General features: G+C 40.5%; 1 protein-coding gene across 5 annotated transcripts in view; it reads right to left on the bottom strand.

The window, feature by feature from the left end:
• The window catches only part of ehbp1 (EH domain binding protein 1), a 183,818-nt gene that overhangs the window by 51,086 nt on the left and 115,408 nt on the right, over positions 1–17,324 (bottom strand). For all 5 annotated transcript variants that reach the window (XM_030747768.1, XM_030747770.1, XM_030747771.1 and 2 more), the window contains one exon: positions 2,021–2,165. In XM_030747768.1, the coding sequence (XP_030603628.1) occupies positions 2,021–2,165 (145 nt within the window). The remainder of the gene's footprint in view (positions 1–2,020; positions 2,166–17,324) is intronic.

The following is a 17,324-nucleotide window of genomic DNA, read 5'->3' as shown; positions in this document are numbered from 1 at the left end:
GAATAAGAGAGAAACAATGTTTGGTTAGCTTTGTGTTAATATTAGTCTGTGATAAGTGAGCTGATGTTTAACATCATTTTCTTAAACATCTCCATCCACACTCTGCTAATATGACGGCTCCTCTTTGTAGTACACTCATGGAGACTTTTAGGGCTTGGTGCAGATCTTTTTCTATCTGCACAGATGCACTAGTTAATAAATTTATTTATTGGCACAAAAATGCAGTAAACTCCAACAGAGTGACAAGGAAGGACTTTGAGTGCATCGATCTGTGTGGGTTTAGTGCCCGCGCACAAAAACATCTGACACACAAAATGTAAATGAGACCTCTGTTTAATTTCCCCCAATTCAAGGATCTGTTACCTGCCTTTCGTTTGTCAGATAAAAGAGGTAGGGGAAATAAAAACCACAAAAACATGAGCGCACATATTCCATTAAATTTCCACAGGGGCTCAATAGAAACAACAGCGTCTCCATATTAGGAACAAAATGAAAAAAAAGCACATTAGAAGAAACTCAAATGGAACTGCATGGATAACCCACCATGGATTAAAACAAAAATAATCAGTGCACAGTATTGCAAGCTCCCTCCTCCGCTATTTACTACTTGGTGGGGGAGAGACCAAGAACAAAGAGAGAAGGGGCGGGAGTCAAAATACCAGCATTTTCTGTGCGTGTTTTTTTTTTTTCTTTTTCTAATTTGCTAGCTGCGATGTGGAGCGTGCTAGCAAGCGCCATTCCTGCGTGGCTGGCTGAGGCCTAATTAATGGGAGGCCATGGTGATGGAGTTTGGAAAGTTTCTTTGCAGGCAGCCCGAGCTGCACTTAAAGGACTGTCAATGGCGCTGAAGGAGGAGAGGGAGAGAGAAGGAAGAGAGAGAGAGAGGGCTAGGATTAGCCGTTCTGCTCGGCAGGCCTTGTGTATCACAGCCCACAGCATTTCTCTCTTCTCCTCGCTGCCGCCTCCTCCTCCTGCTGCTCCCTTGTTCCGTTCTTTCCTCCAACTCCATTTTTAATGAGATCAACAATTAGTCCAATTCAGAAAAGCTGAAAGAGAAAATAAATCAAGTGCTACCCGCCCTCTGCCTCACTGTCCGTCCCCACTTCTTCTACCCGTCATGTCGCTGAATGTTTACGCCTCGTTAACGGATTATTTATTGTTGATTTCTTCTTTTCTCAGCATAAAGGAGTGCATAACCATTTTCAGGCTTTCAGGTGTCTCCTCTGACCTACCTTTTGCTGTGTAGTCATGCCAAGAACATCAGTGATTAGCTGATAAATCACTGACTGGTAACTATTTTGATGACCCTTTAAATTCTCTGCTTTTCTTTTGCTGCTTCAAAAAGTCAAACTTTCTTTGTCCTTTTCACAACAAAACAGCTTAAGTTAACTGCCGTTCCACTTCTCACTCTTTTTCTGACCCACCTGAAGAGAATAACCAGAAAGAGGGGTGTAATGTCGAGAAATCTGAAACAAATGACTCTGGATTCCTGATAATGGTCATTATGATAATAACTCCAATTTCAAGGAAATGGAAAGCAGTGGGAAAGGCACACAGGCAGCATTTGCTACCTCTGCAAGCTGTTATTAGAAGTGTTTGGTGTTTTGAGCGTAATTTGGCCGCACAATGTGTTGTGTTGATTAACAATTACTGGGTGAACGAGACGAGGGAGGACTCGCAGGGTAAACTGCTTGTTTGAATATAAGGGTAGTGCTTTTTAGACCCGCGGCTGTTGTCAAATGACATTTTGTTTTTCTCTGAGGATTAAGCAGAACCCCTTTAGAGAGCATAATGGAAATGTGTGCGTCTTAGCATGTGTGGATGAAGAAAGTGAGTGCATGTAAAAAGCATGCTACTGTGACTTTTCTTTTGTATTACAGCCAATGAGCATTAGTGAGTGTCGTGTGTGAATTAAAAATCCTTTTAATAAAATTCTGAAAGTGTGCTAATGTGGATAAATAAAGTATGAATGGAAATGATGTCTCTATCAAGACTTCGTGTTGCTGCTGTGTGAGCCGACCTCCAGCAGAGCCCGCCTTGCTGCCTTTGCCGGTGCTCGATGGGTCCAGGAGGCTCATGTCGGACATCTTCACTCCGGATCGAGCCTCAGCTATCAGCTGCCTGGCTCGCTCTCTCAGCTGTCTTCGCCGCTCAGCATCCCGCTCCTGCACACACACAAAAAAAAAAAAACTTTCAGGGACTCGTGCACAGATATAGACAATACAATGGTATTATTATTATTATTATTTCTGATTAGGTGGAGCTTTATTTAGGTTTAGAATGGCTCATTCTTCTCTCAGGAGCATATAGAATAAAAGCCATTTTAATGCAAGTTTTTCCTGGGTCAGCCTTTAATGGGTGGCTACACATGAACACGGTCGTGCCCTTAGTTAAAGCAATGGGTCTATATCACCTTACAACTTAAGAGAAGTTTCAGCATCTTGCTATTTCAGTTCATTTGGTAAGAAACAGTGGATTTCATGCCTGAATAAAATAAAACCCACTTTTAACAAAACGGTTACAAAGTTTTATTTTGAAATTATTGTCCTGGTGATTTTCTTCTCAGCGAAGGCCAAAAGCTCTCTGGCGGGAAAACCCTTTAATTCCCAAATTTACAGACAAAATACAATAAATAATCAACTCTTAACATTAAATCACTGGCTCAGGGCTGTAGATGCAATGTAACATTTGTTGCCATGGTTTTTAAACAAGGTCAAGTGAAGTGAGGCTGCAGCTTTGAAACAAACTTCTTTTGGACTTGTTCTACTGAACCTTTTGGCACAAATTATTCTGTTGCCATGAAAAACACCTGCTGACATTCAGTAACACATCATTTTTGCGTGTCCTGACTCACTGCTGCTGTGTGTGGGCGGGGCTGCCCAGGCCAGTCTAAATCCAGCACAGAGGCAGCAAAACGAGTCCCTCTTGCTCTCTTTTTTTAAACAGAGTTATTCTGGAGAATCTTTTCATCATCCTCCATCTCTCTTTACTATCCTGACTGTGGCAATGAAACCCTTTCCAGCTGTTTGGAGTCAGGAAAGCAGGCCTGGGGACCAGTTCGTGACCACCAATCGGGAGGGAAAATACGTATTCCCCAACTGGTTGGGAGTGATTGCTGGAAGTTGGTGGCAGTTGCTGTGAAATCGAATGTTAAAGCCCCATTCACGCAGGCCAAGTGACTGGTCAGTGACACCCAGGTAACCACCGGTTTGCTAGGGAAAAATGTACATTCCACACAAGGATGTTTTTGGTGTAACACCCTCTTTGAGATCACTTTGACAGCGACCTCCAGCATCCACCAGCCAACAGGCTGGCAAATATGGATTTTTCCCTAGCAGACGGTCTCTAATTCTGTGTGACTGAGGCCTTAGCAGACCTAACTAGCTAGCATTATCCAGCACTGGTGGTGCAACTTTATAAATGTGCAGTTACTAGTGTAACAAACTGTTTATGCTTCACAAATGATTGTGTTCAGTGATGCTCACACCTAGCTACAGATTAATAATTGTTGCCTTAAATCTTGGGGTCTAATGTTTCCCTATTGAATACAGCACTCCTGGTGGCATTGAAACATTTGAAAAATCCATCATGCATGAAACTATGATCTGTATGTGTCTGATAAATTGCCCAGCCCTACAACATGAACAAAACAAGCCCTAAAAAAAATTATAATAAGTTTTGTTATCAAACGCATGTACACCTCTCACTGCATTATGGAGTTAGGAGCACAGAGATAGGCACACACACCATCTTGGCTGTAGACAGATACAGTATTGAGCCGTCACCATCACAGCAATGGCAGAAATGCCATTTTCAGGTCGATCCAATCTGATCCCACTGATAGCACAGGCTGCCACCACAAAAACACACACACACACACACACACACACACACACACACACACACACACACACACACACACACACACACACACACACACACACACACAGCCACAGAGCAAACGAGAAAACCTTGATGATGTCAATTGACAAGCACTTAACAGATGATGACCCCACTGAGCACGCACCCTCACTGCGCAGGCCATGACTACATACAGTAACCAGGCAGAAGTAAACAAACATCCAGGACAGGTAATTTAAAATGACAGGGCTGTCACTGATGATTTCCAGGAAAATAAGGGACACAAAAGTAGATCAAAAGAACACAAAGAAACACAGTCAATGCAAGCTGCACTGAAAAGCAGATGGGGCAAGTTATAAGAGAGGAAACTGACTGAAAAGGGTTGATGAGTCTTGAGAATTTTACTGTAAAAGTCGATTCTGGATTAGACAAAGGTGAAAAATGTCTACATCTCTTCTAAGACACTGCAACACAACGGCAGAAGTTAACACAAAATTGTCTTTCACACAACTAAACCTTTAAGCACAAACACACACAAACTCCTAAACTTGCACCCCCCCACCCAAACGCAGCCACATATGACCCAGGGGAGAACGAAGCTGCATTTCTCTGTCACTGCTCTCCCTCCCTGTGGTTTCCTGTTAATCAGCCTTCTCCATATTGAGGCAGGGGTTTTAGGGCTGGCCTATTGAAGCCGCCCATTTATCCATTAACAAAACAAGCAGCGCCCGCTAATGAGCTACATCTCTCCATTTCCATGTCAATTGTTTGTTTGTAGCCATTGTTTGGCAAGGACAATGGGGTTGTATTGTAAATGACAGCAACCCTAATGCACTCTGTGTATGTGTGTGAGAGAGAGAGCCCAGGGGGATGCCCATGGGGAGATGGAAACACACCTTAGAGAGAGGCTGATTTTTTTTTTTTTTTTTTGGGGGGGGGCAGCGGTACAGGGAAAGAAAGACAGAGATAAAGAGTGAGAAGAGAAAGAAATTATGACACCGCTTAAAGAAAAATATTTCTCTCCCAGGTCTCAGTACACAACAAGCAAAAAATGTATACCTATAGTTTTATTTAGCACTTTAAGATAGGAATAAGAAACTAAACAAGAAAAAGGCCAAATTTTACCTAAAAACTAAACTAAACTCTTTATTTACTGTTGAAAACAAGATTTTTACACTACACAATCCATGGTATACACAACTATTATACAATTTTTTTAGTTACATGTATCAGGGCTTTTTTCTTTTTTTTAGGGGTTTTATTTATAATAGATAATAGACATAATAAACATTTTTGTTTATCAAAAGGCCAGAAAATATTGGAAAATGCATAGATTTCCGTCAAATCAGGTACCACAGAATCATTTCCGTACTGCTGGGTGTGGTCACCTCCAAAAGGCAACTTTAAGCAGGAAAAACCCTGAATATTAATGCCCCTTGGCTTGTGTTGGAAATTAGCTTTGGATATAGACATCAGCTCAGTCAATGCTTCCTTAACAAATAAACTATGAAATATATAAATCAAAATTAACATCCAGTTAACAACCAGTTTGGCTGATGGGATCAAATCTGTGCATTCAAAGGTTATTATTTGTCTAACAGCAGACACCAAGCTTGTTTCCATTTAGGTAAAATCGACAGCAGACTGTATTTTAAAGAAATGCACTGAATCTTCTGGGGAATAAAAATTGAAAAACAGTTCTTAATACAGATAATTATGATTACTGTAACAGTAGAAACTGAATTTATGTGACAACATTGAGAGAAAACCTATCAATCAATAAAAGACCAAGAAGGAAAGCCTTCATCTCAGATCACAGTTCTGATTAAGGTGTTGGTGGATGAACATTTTCAGATTTTGAACATTCTAAACCCTCTGGGTTTGAAGAAGAAAGCCAACCCCAAGTGAGTTTAAGTATTTTGGGGTCTCATTCAGGACTGATGGGAAGCTGGAGCATGAGGTGTACCAAAAGTTTGGTGCTGTGTCAGCAGTAATCTGGACACTTGTACCTGGAATGTCGTGGTGAAGGAAGAGCTGAGCCAACAGCCCAGTCCATCTACATTCCAACCCTCACCGGTGGTCATGAGATCTGGGTAACGACTGAAAGAGTAAGGCTGCAAATACAAGTGGCTGAGACCAGGTTCCTCCACAGAGTGGCTTGACTGAGCCTTAGAGATAGAGCAACCAGCTTGGACATCCAGAGGGAGCTCGGAGTAGCGCTGCTGCTCCTCTGAGCTGAAAGCAGCCAGCTGAGTTGTGATTGGGAGGTCTCTACTGATGAGCGTGCTACTGAGAGATCCACCCCTTGCTTTGGACTTGTGGTTTTAAAAGAACAATAACAGCAACAGCCAAAATGCTCAGATCAAGACTTCACAACAGGACTTCATTAACCAATGGGTGATATTAGCATGCCCATCTCTTAAACGGTTTATGTCAGTGGTTGGGATGTAGCCCAGTAAAAACCCAAGATATCTGCTTTCTGCTTCATCAAATTCCTACAACAGTATCACACAGACAAAAAGGAACAGCTTTTCCTTCTTTATACTTTATATTTTTCCCACTTTTTTCTTTCTTTCCATCCTTACTTGTTTTATTATGTTGCATAATCAGGCCTCTCCTTGCTTTTATAAATGCAAAACAAACAGTAATGTTGATGGCCTTCTGGCTATGGACTGGTTCCGATATACAATCTGGCCTTTACAGATATGGGACACAACTACCAGTTCAAGACGGCCTGTGTGAGCTCTATCAGTTTATATATATATATATATATATATATATACATATATATATACATACAACCCACGCATGCCCCCACATGCCATAAAAACATCCCATTGCATTATTGTTGTTAGGCATTTTGGGGACAGGAAATGGGAAATTGACTTTGCCTATCCAGAGGCAAGGATTAACACTATGCTACTATAAAATGCATCTAACCACTGCCTGACTCCCACAGCCACAGAGCCCCAATTCAAAAATATGAGAATGTGTGTGGTAGGGTGGGTAAAAGGATGGGAGAGGAAGGACATTTTTGTGTGAAACTATGTGAAAGCCAAAGTTTGTTATGTATTATCAAATCTTTCTGTAGCACTAACTTTTACTGAAGTTGAAATGGTTTGAACAGGTGTAATCTGAGTTGGTAACCATTAGAAATTAAGAATGACGTGTATGAGAAGTCCTTCTTGTAACGTCTGCACATCAATTTCAAACAGCTAAAGAAAAATACTAATGATAAATCACCAAATAATCGTCATAAATAGCCCTGCAAAGTAGCCACATGGTAAAACACCTCAGCTATTTACACCTATTAGTAATTTTGATGGACTAATTTATTGTTAATACACTGTCTTCATTATGAGGCTCAAACATGTTTTGTGACTCCGTGTTTGGTCAAAAAAAGGCTCTCTTGATGGTCTAAAGGTCAAAATAATGTAGACTCGGGTCATTTTTGGTTACTTTCAAATTCTTTCTCAAACCTGTTGAGATTTATTTTGGTGACCCAAGTGTCACCAGCGCTGCAATTCCAATTACAACTCCTTGTTCAGTAGCAACACAATATGCCAGAAGTTTAGGGAAGATTAGCTGACCATGTGTGACCTGATCTGGCAAAACACAGGGGCTAATTCCTTTAGGCAAATAACACATGAATCAGCGCCGTATTGCAGGTCATTTCCAGGTTCATGGGATGTTCTTAGAAACAAGGGAGAGATTGCTTACATGTTTTGAACACTATTATTGGCTACCAGTGATGTCATCATTAAAATTACTTTGCATATTAGATATGCAAAATAATTTTAATGATGGCATCACTGGTAGTGTTAAAAACATGTAAGCAGTCTCTCTCTTGTTGCTAAGAACATCCCATAAACCCCAAAATGACTCGCAATACAGGTTATTTGCCTAAGAATTAGCCCTTGTGACTTATTTTGCCAGATCAGGTCACATATGGAGATTAAACGCTACCTAGTGGACATAAAGTTAAAATGAAGTGGTGATTACATTCAGTACTTCCAACTTGGAAAGTGGCAATAGATACAAACACACAAGACAAGGGTGTATCCCAAAAAGCTCATGGGGATGCAACTTAAACAGTAGAAAGCAGAAACCCAACCAGCCACGTTACTATGTGATCAAATCTGGGATGAAAAAGCAAGAAAAAGAAAGGAGGAGAAAGCTTGTCAGTTGGTGGTCGGTGGGCAGCACAATTTCAAGAATGGAGACTCAGGAGGAGAAGAGACTTCTTTTTTTAAATGGCGACAGTGAGAACAATCCTCCACTGTGTCTTCCACTGACTGCTGGGAACATCCACTGGAAGAGAGGCTGAACGGTTGAGTGCGAGGCTGAGACAGAGAGTTCCTCTGTGGGCTTGGCGTCGAGTGAGGACCTCTCTCCGCTCTGGAAGCTCTGTTTGAGCAGGGGGAGCAGGTTGTCGCCTTGGTTGCTCTTTTCTAGGCAAGTAGAAAGAGGGAGGAAGGGAGAGAGGGAGGGCACGCACCACTGGTCATGTACAGAGACCTGGCGTGGGCACAGAATGATGCCCCCCACACACACACACTAAAGGATACGCACACAATCACCATCTAAAAGGGTTTGCCAACCTCCCAGATAGCCAGCCAGTCTGGCAGCCAGTCATGCAGCTCCAGACATTTGTCATGACAGGCTAATTCACAGTCAAGAGGTGCTTTAGGTCTCTATCTTGTCCAGACTCTCTCTCTCTCTCTCACACACACACACGCACCAAGCCAGTCTCATAGCCATGTAATCACACACTCGTCAACACTGTTTTAAAAGCCAGAGAGATGGTCCAGACATGATGCAGAAACAGGTAGAAATCAGTCAGTCGTTAAACTCGGTTTGTTTTTTTACCATATCTACCATAACATCATTATTAAGCAACAAACCAGCCTAAAGGTCACTAAATACAGACGGCATCTTTATTAACCCTCAAGCAACCAAGCCAAACAGGAATACTTACCCTTTCTATGACCTATAAAATATTCTAAAATGTTCTGATGTCATTTTTGATTTTCAATCATTTTATGCCAAAAATAGTCAAAAAACGCAAACTTGCATTTATTTAGACAATCCTCATCTGTTACTTACACAAACTTTGTTTCTATACCACTAGAATTATGAATTACAGCATGCTCATATCAACTTAACGCCAAAATATAGATGAACTGCTGACTCAGTAATACTCAATATATATTTAAAATATCCCTGGAAGACAAAAACGTACTGGCTGGCATCTGAAGGATTTACACGCAAACTCAGATAATGAAAAATTAATGCCTGAACAGCAACAATGATGCAAAAAACTTTATGCAAGATCCTTTCTGGAATATTATTTTTATATTAAAACACTGCTTATGCAGCTAGAGAGGATTAAAGGTAAGGTGGAGAGGAACAAACATCCGCTTGGTGACAGGAAGCAGTGGGATTTATGGGACATGTGGTTTTCCAGCTTTAAAAAAAAAAACAACACTACAGAGGCTTCAGTTTGGGTTAATTATCTGTTTATTCCACTTACACTGAAAGGTGCAACGCCAAAATTTTTAAAGAATATTAAATGTACCAAATAAATAAATCTAATATTTTTATTATTATTTAATATTTTGTTTTTATATTTTAAAAACAGAGAAATGGAGAAGAAGGGAGTTCAAGTGAGAAAGGGAGGAGAAGGGAGGGAGGGAAGGAGGGAGACAGAGAGGGGGAAGCTTATCGGCTGGCTCCAGACAGAGTGCGCGGATCAATGGGCATGCGAGGCCCACAGCGATCAATGCATTTGATAAAGAATTAAAGAAGAGCCACTGTACATGGCTATCAAAGAACCAGGACACGGCCTAATTATGATTCGACGGGTGCGTGCCCATGATAGGGGTCTGTGTGTGCCTGTGTGTGTTATATGTACATAAATATAAATTTGTGAGATGCTAGTGTGGAATTTGTGTAGAAGTGCAGGTTATGTACCTGTGTACACAGTGTCAGTGTATACATGCAGATGTGTGTTCATGTGCAACTGGAAAGATGCAGGAGTGGTGTGCAAGCTTATGTGTGAGGGTTCAAGTGCAGTTAGAGCCATAAGTATTTGGACAATGGCAAATACTATGTATTTTGCTTCGGTACACCACCACAGTAGATCAGATAATCCAGATGTGATTGCAGCCTTTCAGCTTTAATTTAACGGGTTTTAACAAAAGTACTGCCTCAAAAGTTTAGGAATTACAGACATATCTATACAGAGTACCACATTTTCAGAGTCTCACAGGATCATGAGTTGTTTCTCTCATCCACACTGTTCTCTTAGTTAATTCTGGTTTCATGTGTCTAAAGATTACCCTGAAGTGTGCAGGCTCATAAAGGTGTTTTCTGGCAAAGTCTAATCTGGCCTTCTTGTTTCCGAGTCCAATCAGAGGTTTGCACCATGCTGTGAATCCTATGTATTTACATTCATGAATGCATCTCTTTGACAACGATACACCTGCTTCCTCAAGTGGTTTTGACTTGGTTAGATATTGTGAAGTTGCTTTTCTTAACCACTGAAAATAATTCTGTCATCCTTCACTTTAGTTGTCTTCTGTGTCTTTCAGGACTTTTGGTGTTGCTGAGCTGGCCAGTGTATTGACTTGTTCGCTCCTTAAGTTTTTGTTACTCCTCTATAAATATGATGATGTCTCCATAAATTGCACTGACATCTTTCTGGGCCTCATATCGAGAGATCTAGTGAAAAACTATGGAATACGAGTTAACACTGAAATCAGTTTCAGATATTATATCTTCTTCATTTGTCATGAAATAGGGAAGGAGGGAACAGGCCTCACCTGGCCATGAACCTTGAGTCTCTAAAAATCAGGCAGTATGTATAAAAATGTCTGTAATTCCTACAGTGGCTTGCCAAAAGTATTCATACCCCTTGAACTTTTCCATATTTTATCACATTACAACCACAAACATAAATATATTTCACTGGAATTTGATGTGAAAGACCAACACAAAGTGGTATACAATTGTGAAGTGGAAAGAAAATTATACATGATTCAAAACATTTTTTACAAACAAAAAACTGAAAAGTGCAGTGTGCAAAAGTATTGAGCCCCCCTGAGTCAATACTTTGTGGAACCACCTTTTGCTACAATTACAGCTGCAAGTCTTTTAGGGTATGTCTCCACCAGCTTTGCACATCTAGTGACTGAAATTTTTGCCCATTCTTCTTTGCAAAACAGCTCAAGCTCAGTCAGATTAGATGGAGAGTGTTTGTTAACAGCAGTTTTCAGATCTTGCCACAAATTCTCGATTGGGTTTAGGTCTGGGCCGTTCTAACACATGAATATGTTTGGTTTGAAACCATTCCACTGTAGCCCTGGCTTTATGTTTCGGGTCGTTGTCCTGCTGGAAGGTGAACCTCCACCCCAGTCTCAAGTCTTTTGCAGACTCCAACAGGTTTTCTTCCAAGATTGCCCTGTATTTGGCTCCATCCATCTTCCCATCAACTCTGACCAACTTCCCAGTCCCTGCTAAAGAGAAGCAGCCCCAGAGCATGATGCTGCCACCACCATATTTGACAGTGGGGATGGTGTGTTCAGAGTGATGTGCAGTGTTAATTCTCCGCCACACACAGCGTTTTGCATTTTGGCCAAAAAGTTCAATTTTGGTCTCCTCTGACCAAAGCACCTTGACCTTGTTCCACATGTTTGCTGTGTCTCCAACATGGCTTCTGGCAAACTGGACTTTTTATGGTTTTCTTTTAACAATGGCTTTCTTCTTGCCTCTCTTTCATAACGACCACATTTGTGCAGTGCACGACTAATAGGTGTCCTGTGGACAGATTCCCCCACCTGAGCTGTGGATCTCTGCATTTTGTCCAGTCACCATGGGCCTCTTGGCTGCATCTCTGATCAGTGCTCTCCTTGTTCGGCCTGTAAGTTTAGGTGGATGGCCTTGTCTTGGTAGGTTTACAGTTGTGCTGTACTCTTTCCATTTCCGGATAATGGATCTCCGTGAGATGTTCAAAGCTTGGGAAATCTTTTTATAGCCTAAGCCTGCTTTAAACCTCTCCACAACCTTATTCCTGACCTGTCTGCTGTGTTCTTTGGACTTCATGATGCTGTTTACTCCCCAATATTCTCTTAACCAACCTCTGAGGCCGTCACGGAGCAGCTGTATTTGTACTGAGATTAGATTACACACAGGTGGACTCTTTTTAGTCGTTAGCAGTCATCAGGCAACTTCTGAATGCAATTGGTTGCACTCAGAGAAAAGGGGGCTGAATACTATTGCACACTACACTTTTCAGTTTTTTATTTGTAAAATATGTTTTGAATCATGTATAATTTTCTTTCCACTTCACAATTGTTTACCACTTTGTGTTGGTCTTTCACATTAAATTCCAGTGAAATATATTTATGTTTGTGGTTGTAATATGACAAAATATGGAAAAGTTCAAGGGGTATGAATACTTTTGCAAGCCACTGTAAACCATTAAAAAAAATACTTTCGTTGAACCCCTTGAATTAAAGCTGAAAGTCTGCACTTCAAATCACATCTAGTCTGATTTAAAATCCACTGTGGTGGTGTACACATGCAGAATGACAAAAACAAAAACCCTCCAAAGCATCACTGTCCAAACACTTATGGACCTTACTGTAAACAGTACGTATGAACCTGTAGTTTTTGGGCAACAATGAAATATTACTGTCGTTTGGGATTACAAATTCAAGCTTTTGTTTACACATACTACATGTGCAAAATCTTATTTGTGCCTCTTACTTGTAACAGCTGAAGCAGCCTTGGGTTCATACTGTTTGCACTGAAGTACTGAGTATGTGGCACAAATGCAGAAGAACAAATGTGTGCATGTAAAATCAAGCTTAATTTTTATTAATGAGCAAATACGTTTGTGTGTTTGACTTCTGAAGTTCTCTTTAACTGTGGTTTCATAGTTGATTTAACAGTTTGCCCTCAGCACAGTGTGTGTGTGTGCCTGTATGTATACTTAACAAAGGACACTTGTACATTAGGACAGGTAGAACAGGTTGAGTGGGGACACGCACGCCAAAGTCAGAGTGACAGACGAGTATGATGGAAGGTTCTGCCCTTTAAGACAGGATAATTGCTGGTGAGAGAGACAGAAAAGATGAAGATGGTGAGAGAGGAGGACGACAAACGGAGGAATAAAGAAATGGAGAACATGAAATCAACTCATCCCCCCCTTACTTTGAAAACAAAACACTGGTGCTGAAATTTTGCATGGTTATAGAAATTGTGGACTATAATACACTATGATGTTATAGATAGTGTATAAACACACCTCTAAAGTGAGTGTTAATCCTCTTAGTTTAATATGTAATTGATCTGACAGATTAATCTTTTTTTTTTAAAAAACAAAAACAAAAACAGGTTATTGTACAATGTTTGACAAACTCAGCTGATCTTTTGATTTCACTGGAACATGAGGATTTTTATATTCATTAACTGTGACTATCCTTACAATCTAAAACAATCTTTGTTCCTAATACTTCAAATTATGTATAAAGAAACTTGGATCAGTTTCTCTTTAATATCCTTTTTGTATCATGAAGGTTTTTATGTTTCGGACTCCCTCTGATTAGAACAAGTTAATTTGAATAGCCTCCTTGTCATCTTCTTACTTATTTAGATTGCTTATGTATTCAACAAGTTTATCACTGTTCCTTTATTTTATCTATTGTATTTTTTTCTATTTCTTTGTTTAATCAATGAATTTGCCTTTATTGTTTAAAATATGTTATGTTATTACCGGTAAAATGTTCGTCAGTAACACCTTGAAAATGAGATATTACAACTTGAGTTTATCCAAATGCTATAATGATACATTTTTCAGTTGCCTCTTGCAGTACAAATATTGATACACAGGTACCAAGTTACTGAACATTTAGTGAAGAAGAAGAAGAAACCTCTGGGGGTAAAATATGGGGCGGCCTGTGAAGCTGATTAAGAAGTGTTGTAAACCACAGTTCTTGAAGCATCCTTGAGGCTGGCTCCTAAAGCAAACCACACTCCCATGTTAAAATGACTTTCAAACTTTACAGCATTAACACACATTTACATCTCGGTAAAAAGAAACTGTTTTTGCCTCTGTGGATGGTTTCCCTTTCATATCAGATGTGGGGTGGGGTGATATTTTTTTTAGTGGATACTGGAGTTAGAGGCCTGACTGCTTTGTTTGATAGGTATCCTGGAGCTGATGGACATCTGTTGGGCTTCATCCCCTACTTCAAGTCATTAAACTGGACCGCCTCTGTGTGGGTCCTGCTGGTGCCCTTTGGAATATTTATATTGATTACTAAAATTATATCTTGCTGTGTGGTATAGATCATCCAAGAATGAGAGAAATTATAGTACTTTAATAGTCGGTTAGTTAGCTGTTTAGCTGGTTGTAAGGTACCTGTGTTTGTGCCTTACAACCATGCAGCTTGCTAACTAAGCTTGTTAGCATTAGCTGATTTAATCTTCTCATCCAAATATATAAACTTTTGGCGCCAATGTTGAGGCTTCAAAATGAGGACTCCAAAACCAACAGGTGATGCCACAGTGGCGACGTCCATTTCTAATAATACATCTACGGGTGAAAATGCAGACATAATGCCACATTATTAAACTGAATTAAAAGACACTGCAGACCATTGAATAAGTGTTACAAAGAGATCATGATGCACCTGAATGACTGTTCTGCACTGTGACCGATATCACATTAATGTTGGGTCACAATACCTTTGTTTTGCATAAATTTTAAAATATTCTCTAAATGTAACACTTTTTTCTTTGTATTTTATTCACAAAGTGGCACAAAAAGGGGGAGAAAGAGAAAAGGAAAAAGACCAGTGTTAGAGTGTGGACGTGAAAAACATTTGACACTTCCACTTGGTCAAACGTGAACAATGTAACAAAGAGAGAGAGGAGAAGAGGTACATGTGTTCAGGAGAGGTATGTAAGTGTGAGTGAGTTACCGCTTTCTTCTCTGATGGCTTGATCAGCTCTTGTGATGCAATTCAGAGAGCTGTCTTTCTCTTGCTCGTTAACACGCGCACGCACATGCACACACACACACACACACACACACACTCAACTTTGAGACTGCCTTTGATCTCCACTCCAGGCAATTCGGCCATGACACATACCCACACACTCCAAGGCAAGCACGCACACAGTCCAAAGAAACTCCCCACCAAACTATTTAGTTTCATTAGGGGCAGATTCTTCAAAAAGGACAGAGAGCAAGAGGAAGAAAGGAGGGGGGTGAGAGAAGGAAGAAGAGGAAGAAGAGAAGAGGAAAAAAAAAAAAAGAGAACTGGGAGAAGAAAGGGACTGCAGCCACATTAAAATGAGACCTGGGGAAAAACTATTACTGCTGGGAGAAAGCTGAAAAGGAGAGTGTACGGAGGGGAGGAGGGGAGTAAAGAACAAAGTGTGGACAAAAAAGGAAAGAGTGCACAAGGCCATATTTGCATTTTCAAAACAGACATTTTTTTTCTGTTTTTGCTGCATAGACAACCTTTTAGTGGTTGCATTTTCAGTGGTCAAACCCGTGAGAAGGAAACTGATATCAGAGGGTTTTTTTTTTCAGGATTATGTAAGTTTATGAAAAGGAGAGCAGTAATTATTATAAACATATATAACAGCAACACCTGTGCTGTTATTAGAGCTAAATCATAAGCACCTTTAGTTCATACTTCTTAATGATGAGAACAACTATTAGCACAAATATCCAGTTCTAAATGCTGAATATGTTTGTTGTGATTAGTTGGCTGTCAGTGTGCCAAGCATTAAAGGTTCACCTTTCTACCTGTTGGAAACAGCCCAGTAACAAGGAACCTGATGTAGTGGGCCTTTGGAGAGGACAATAAATTTTATAATTATTTGAATGAAATGCATACGCCTTCACACTTGTCTTGAAATTAGGTAACAAGCCAGGTAACAAGTAACCGGTTATAATGAAATAGCAGAAATAAAATGTGTTTTTCCTTTTAAGGAACCTTTACACACGCTGGATCAGCCAGAGGGCTTTCTTCTGTTCACCAATGCCAAACAGGTAAAGAAAAAAATTAAATTAATAAAGAAAAGAGGACATGATGGACATGAATGCAGTCGAGTCAGGATCAGAAGAAAGACAGCAGATGTGAGTGGATGACAACACCCACAGGTCACAACAGCAGAGACCCAGGAGTCCTCTCCACTGCCGGAGAAGAGGAGGAAGGGGGGGGGGGGGGGGGGGGGGGGGTGGTTGGGGTGCTGGTCGGCAAAAATCAAACGGGACCCAATTATAGGAATCACAACGAGTCAGTGAGCAGGGGAACTCTCTTACCTGGAAAACACCGAGGCATTTGAACGCATACCACAAGCATACTAAAAAACACACACACACACACACACACACACACACACACACACACACACACACACTAAAAAAAGACAGGTGCTTCAAACCTGCACACATATTTTTGCTTTACAGTTCTCTGCAAAGAAACACACAGCTGCACATTGTGCTTTTGTGGGTCCACATGCACATACACTTCTCCCCAAACCGAGTGTGGATCCTGATAATTAGCCTGGCCAGGCCGGTGTGAAATTACTGTTCTCATCTGCTAATGGATGAGAAGACCTGAAGTGAACAGACACACACACACACACACACACACACACACTTCCTATTAAAATAATAACAGTGGGAAAGTCTAAAGAGCAAAAGTAAAACCAAAGCTGGGAACGCCGGTACTAAGGACCCCCCCCCCCCCCCCCCCCCCCCCCCCCCCCCAAAAAAAAAGAAACAAAAAACAAAACAAAACAAAAAACAGAAAGAAAACAAAGTCTAGATATTTTTAGGAAAGGTCATTATTTACCCATCTGGTTACTGCTTGGGTAGGGGGTAGTGTCATTACAACATTTCAAGACATCTGCACCACTGACTACTGATACGTTGTGAAGGCCACCTATGAGGAGGGGGAGGAGGTGGTGAGGGCAACGGTGGTGAGCACGGAACAATTAGCAGTCCTAGTCTTCCATCAAAGACTACAGAGGGAGGACAGACAGCAGAGAGCATGGAGGAAAAAAACAAGAGACCTGTTGGCCTACAGAGCTCCTCAGTGAAATGTTTTACTTGTTACATTATGTGATATACTGGAACAGAAACTAATCTGGCCGTGGGTCAACCATCACTGAGCTCATACTTACTTTTTTATTTTTTACAAATGTTGAAAATTTGTAAAAAGCAAAAAAGTAAAAAATGGTATCAGTAGACAGATTTTTTAAGTTTCAGAAGAATTTGACAATCAAAAAGCAAGAAGCAGTGATTGACATTAAACATCAATGTACAGTATTTCTTAAAAGTTTTGAAAATTTATGGAAAAAAAACATCTATCTGCAATATTTTGTTGACCATTGCCCAATGAATATTGATGACAAGTTTCAGAACAATAAGACAATAA

Source organism: Archocentrus centrarchus, chromosome 15 (assembly GCF_007364275.1).
Source record: "Archocentrus centrarchus isolate MPI-CPG fArcCen1 chromosome 15, fArcCen1, whole genome shotgun sequence".
Lineage (NCBI taxonomy): Eukaryota > Metazoa > Chordata > Actinopteri > Cichliformes > Cichlidae > Archocentrus > Archocentrus centrarchus.
This window is presented reverse-complemented; position numbering and strand designations above follow the sequence as displayed.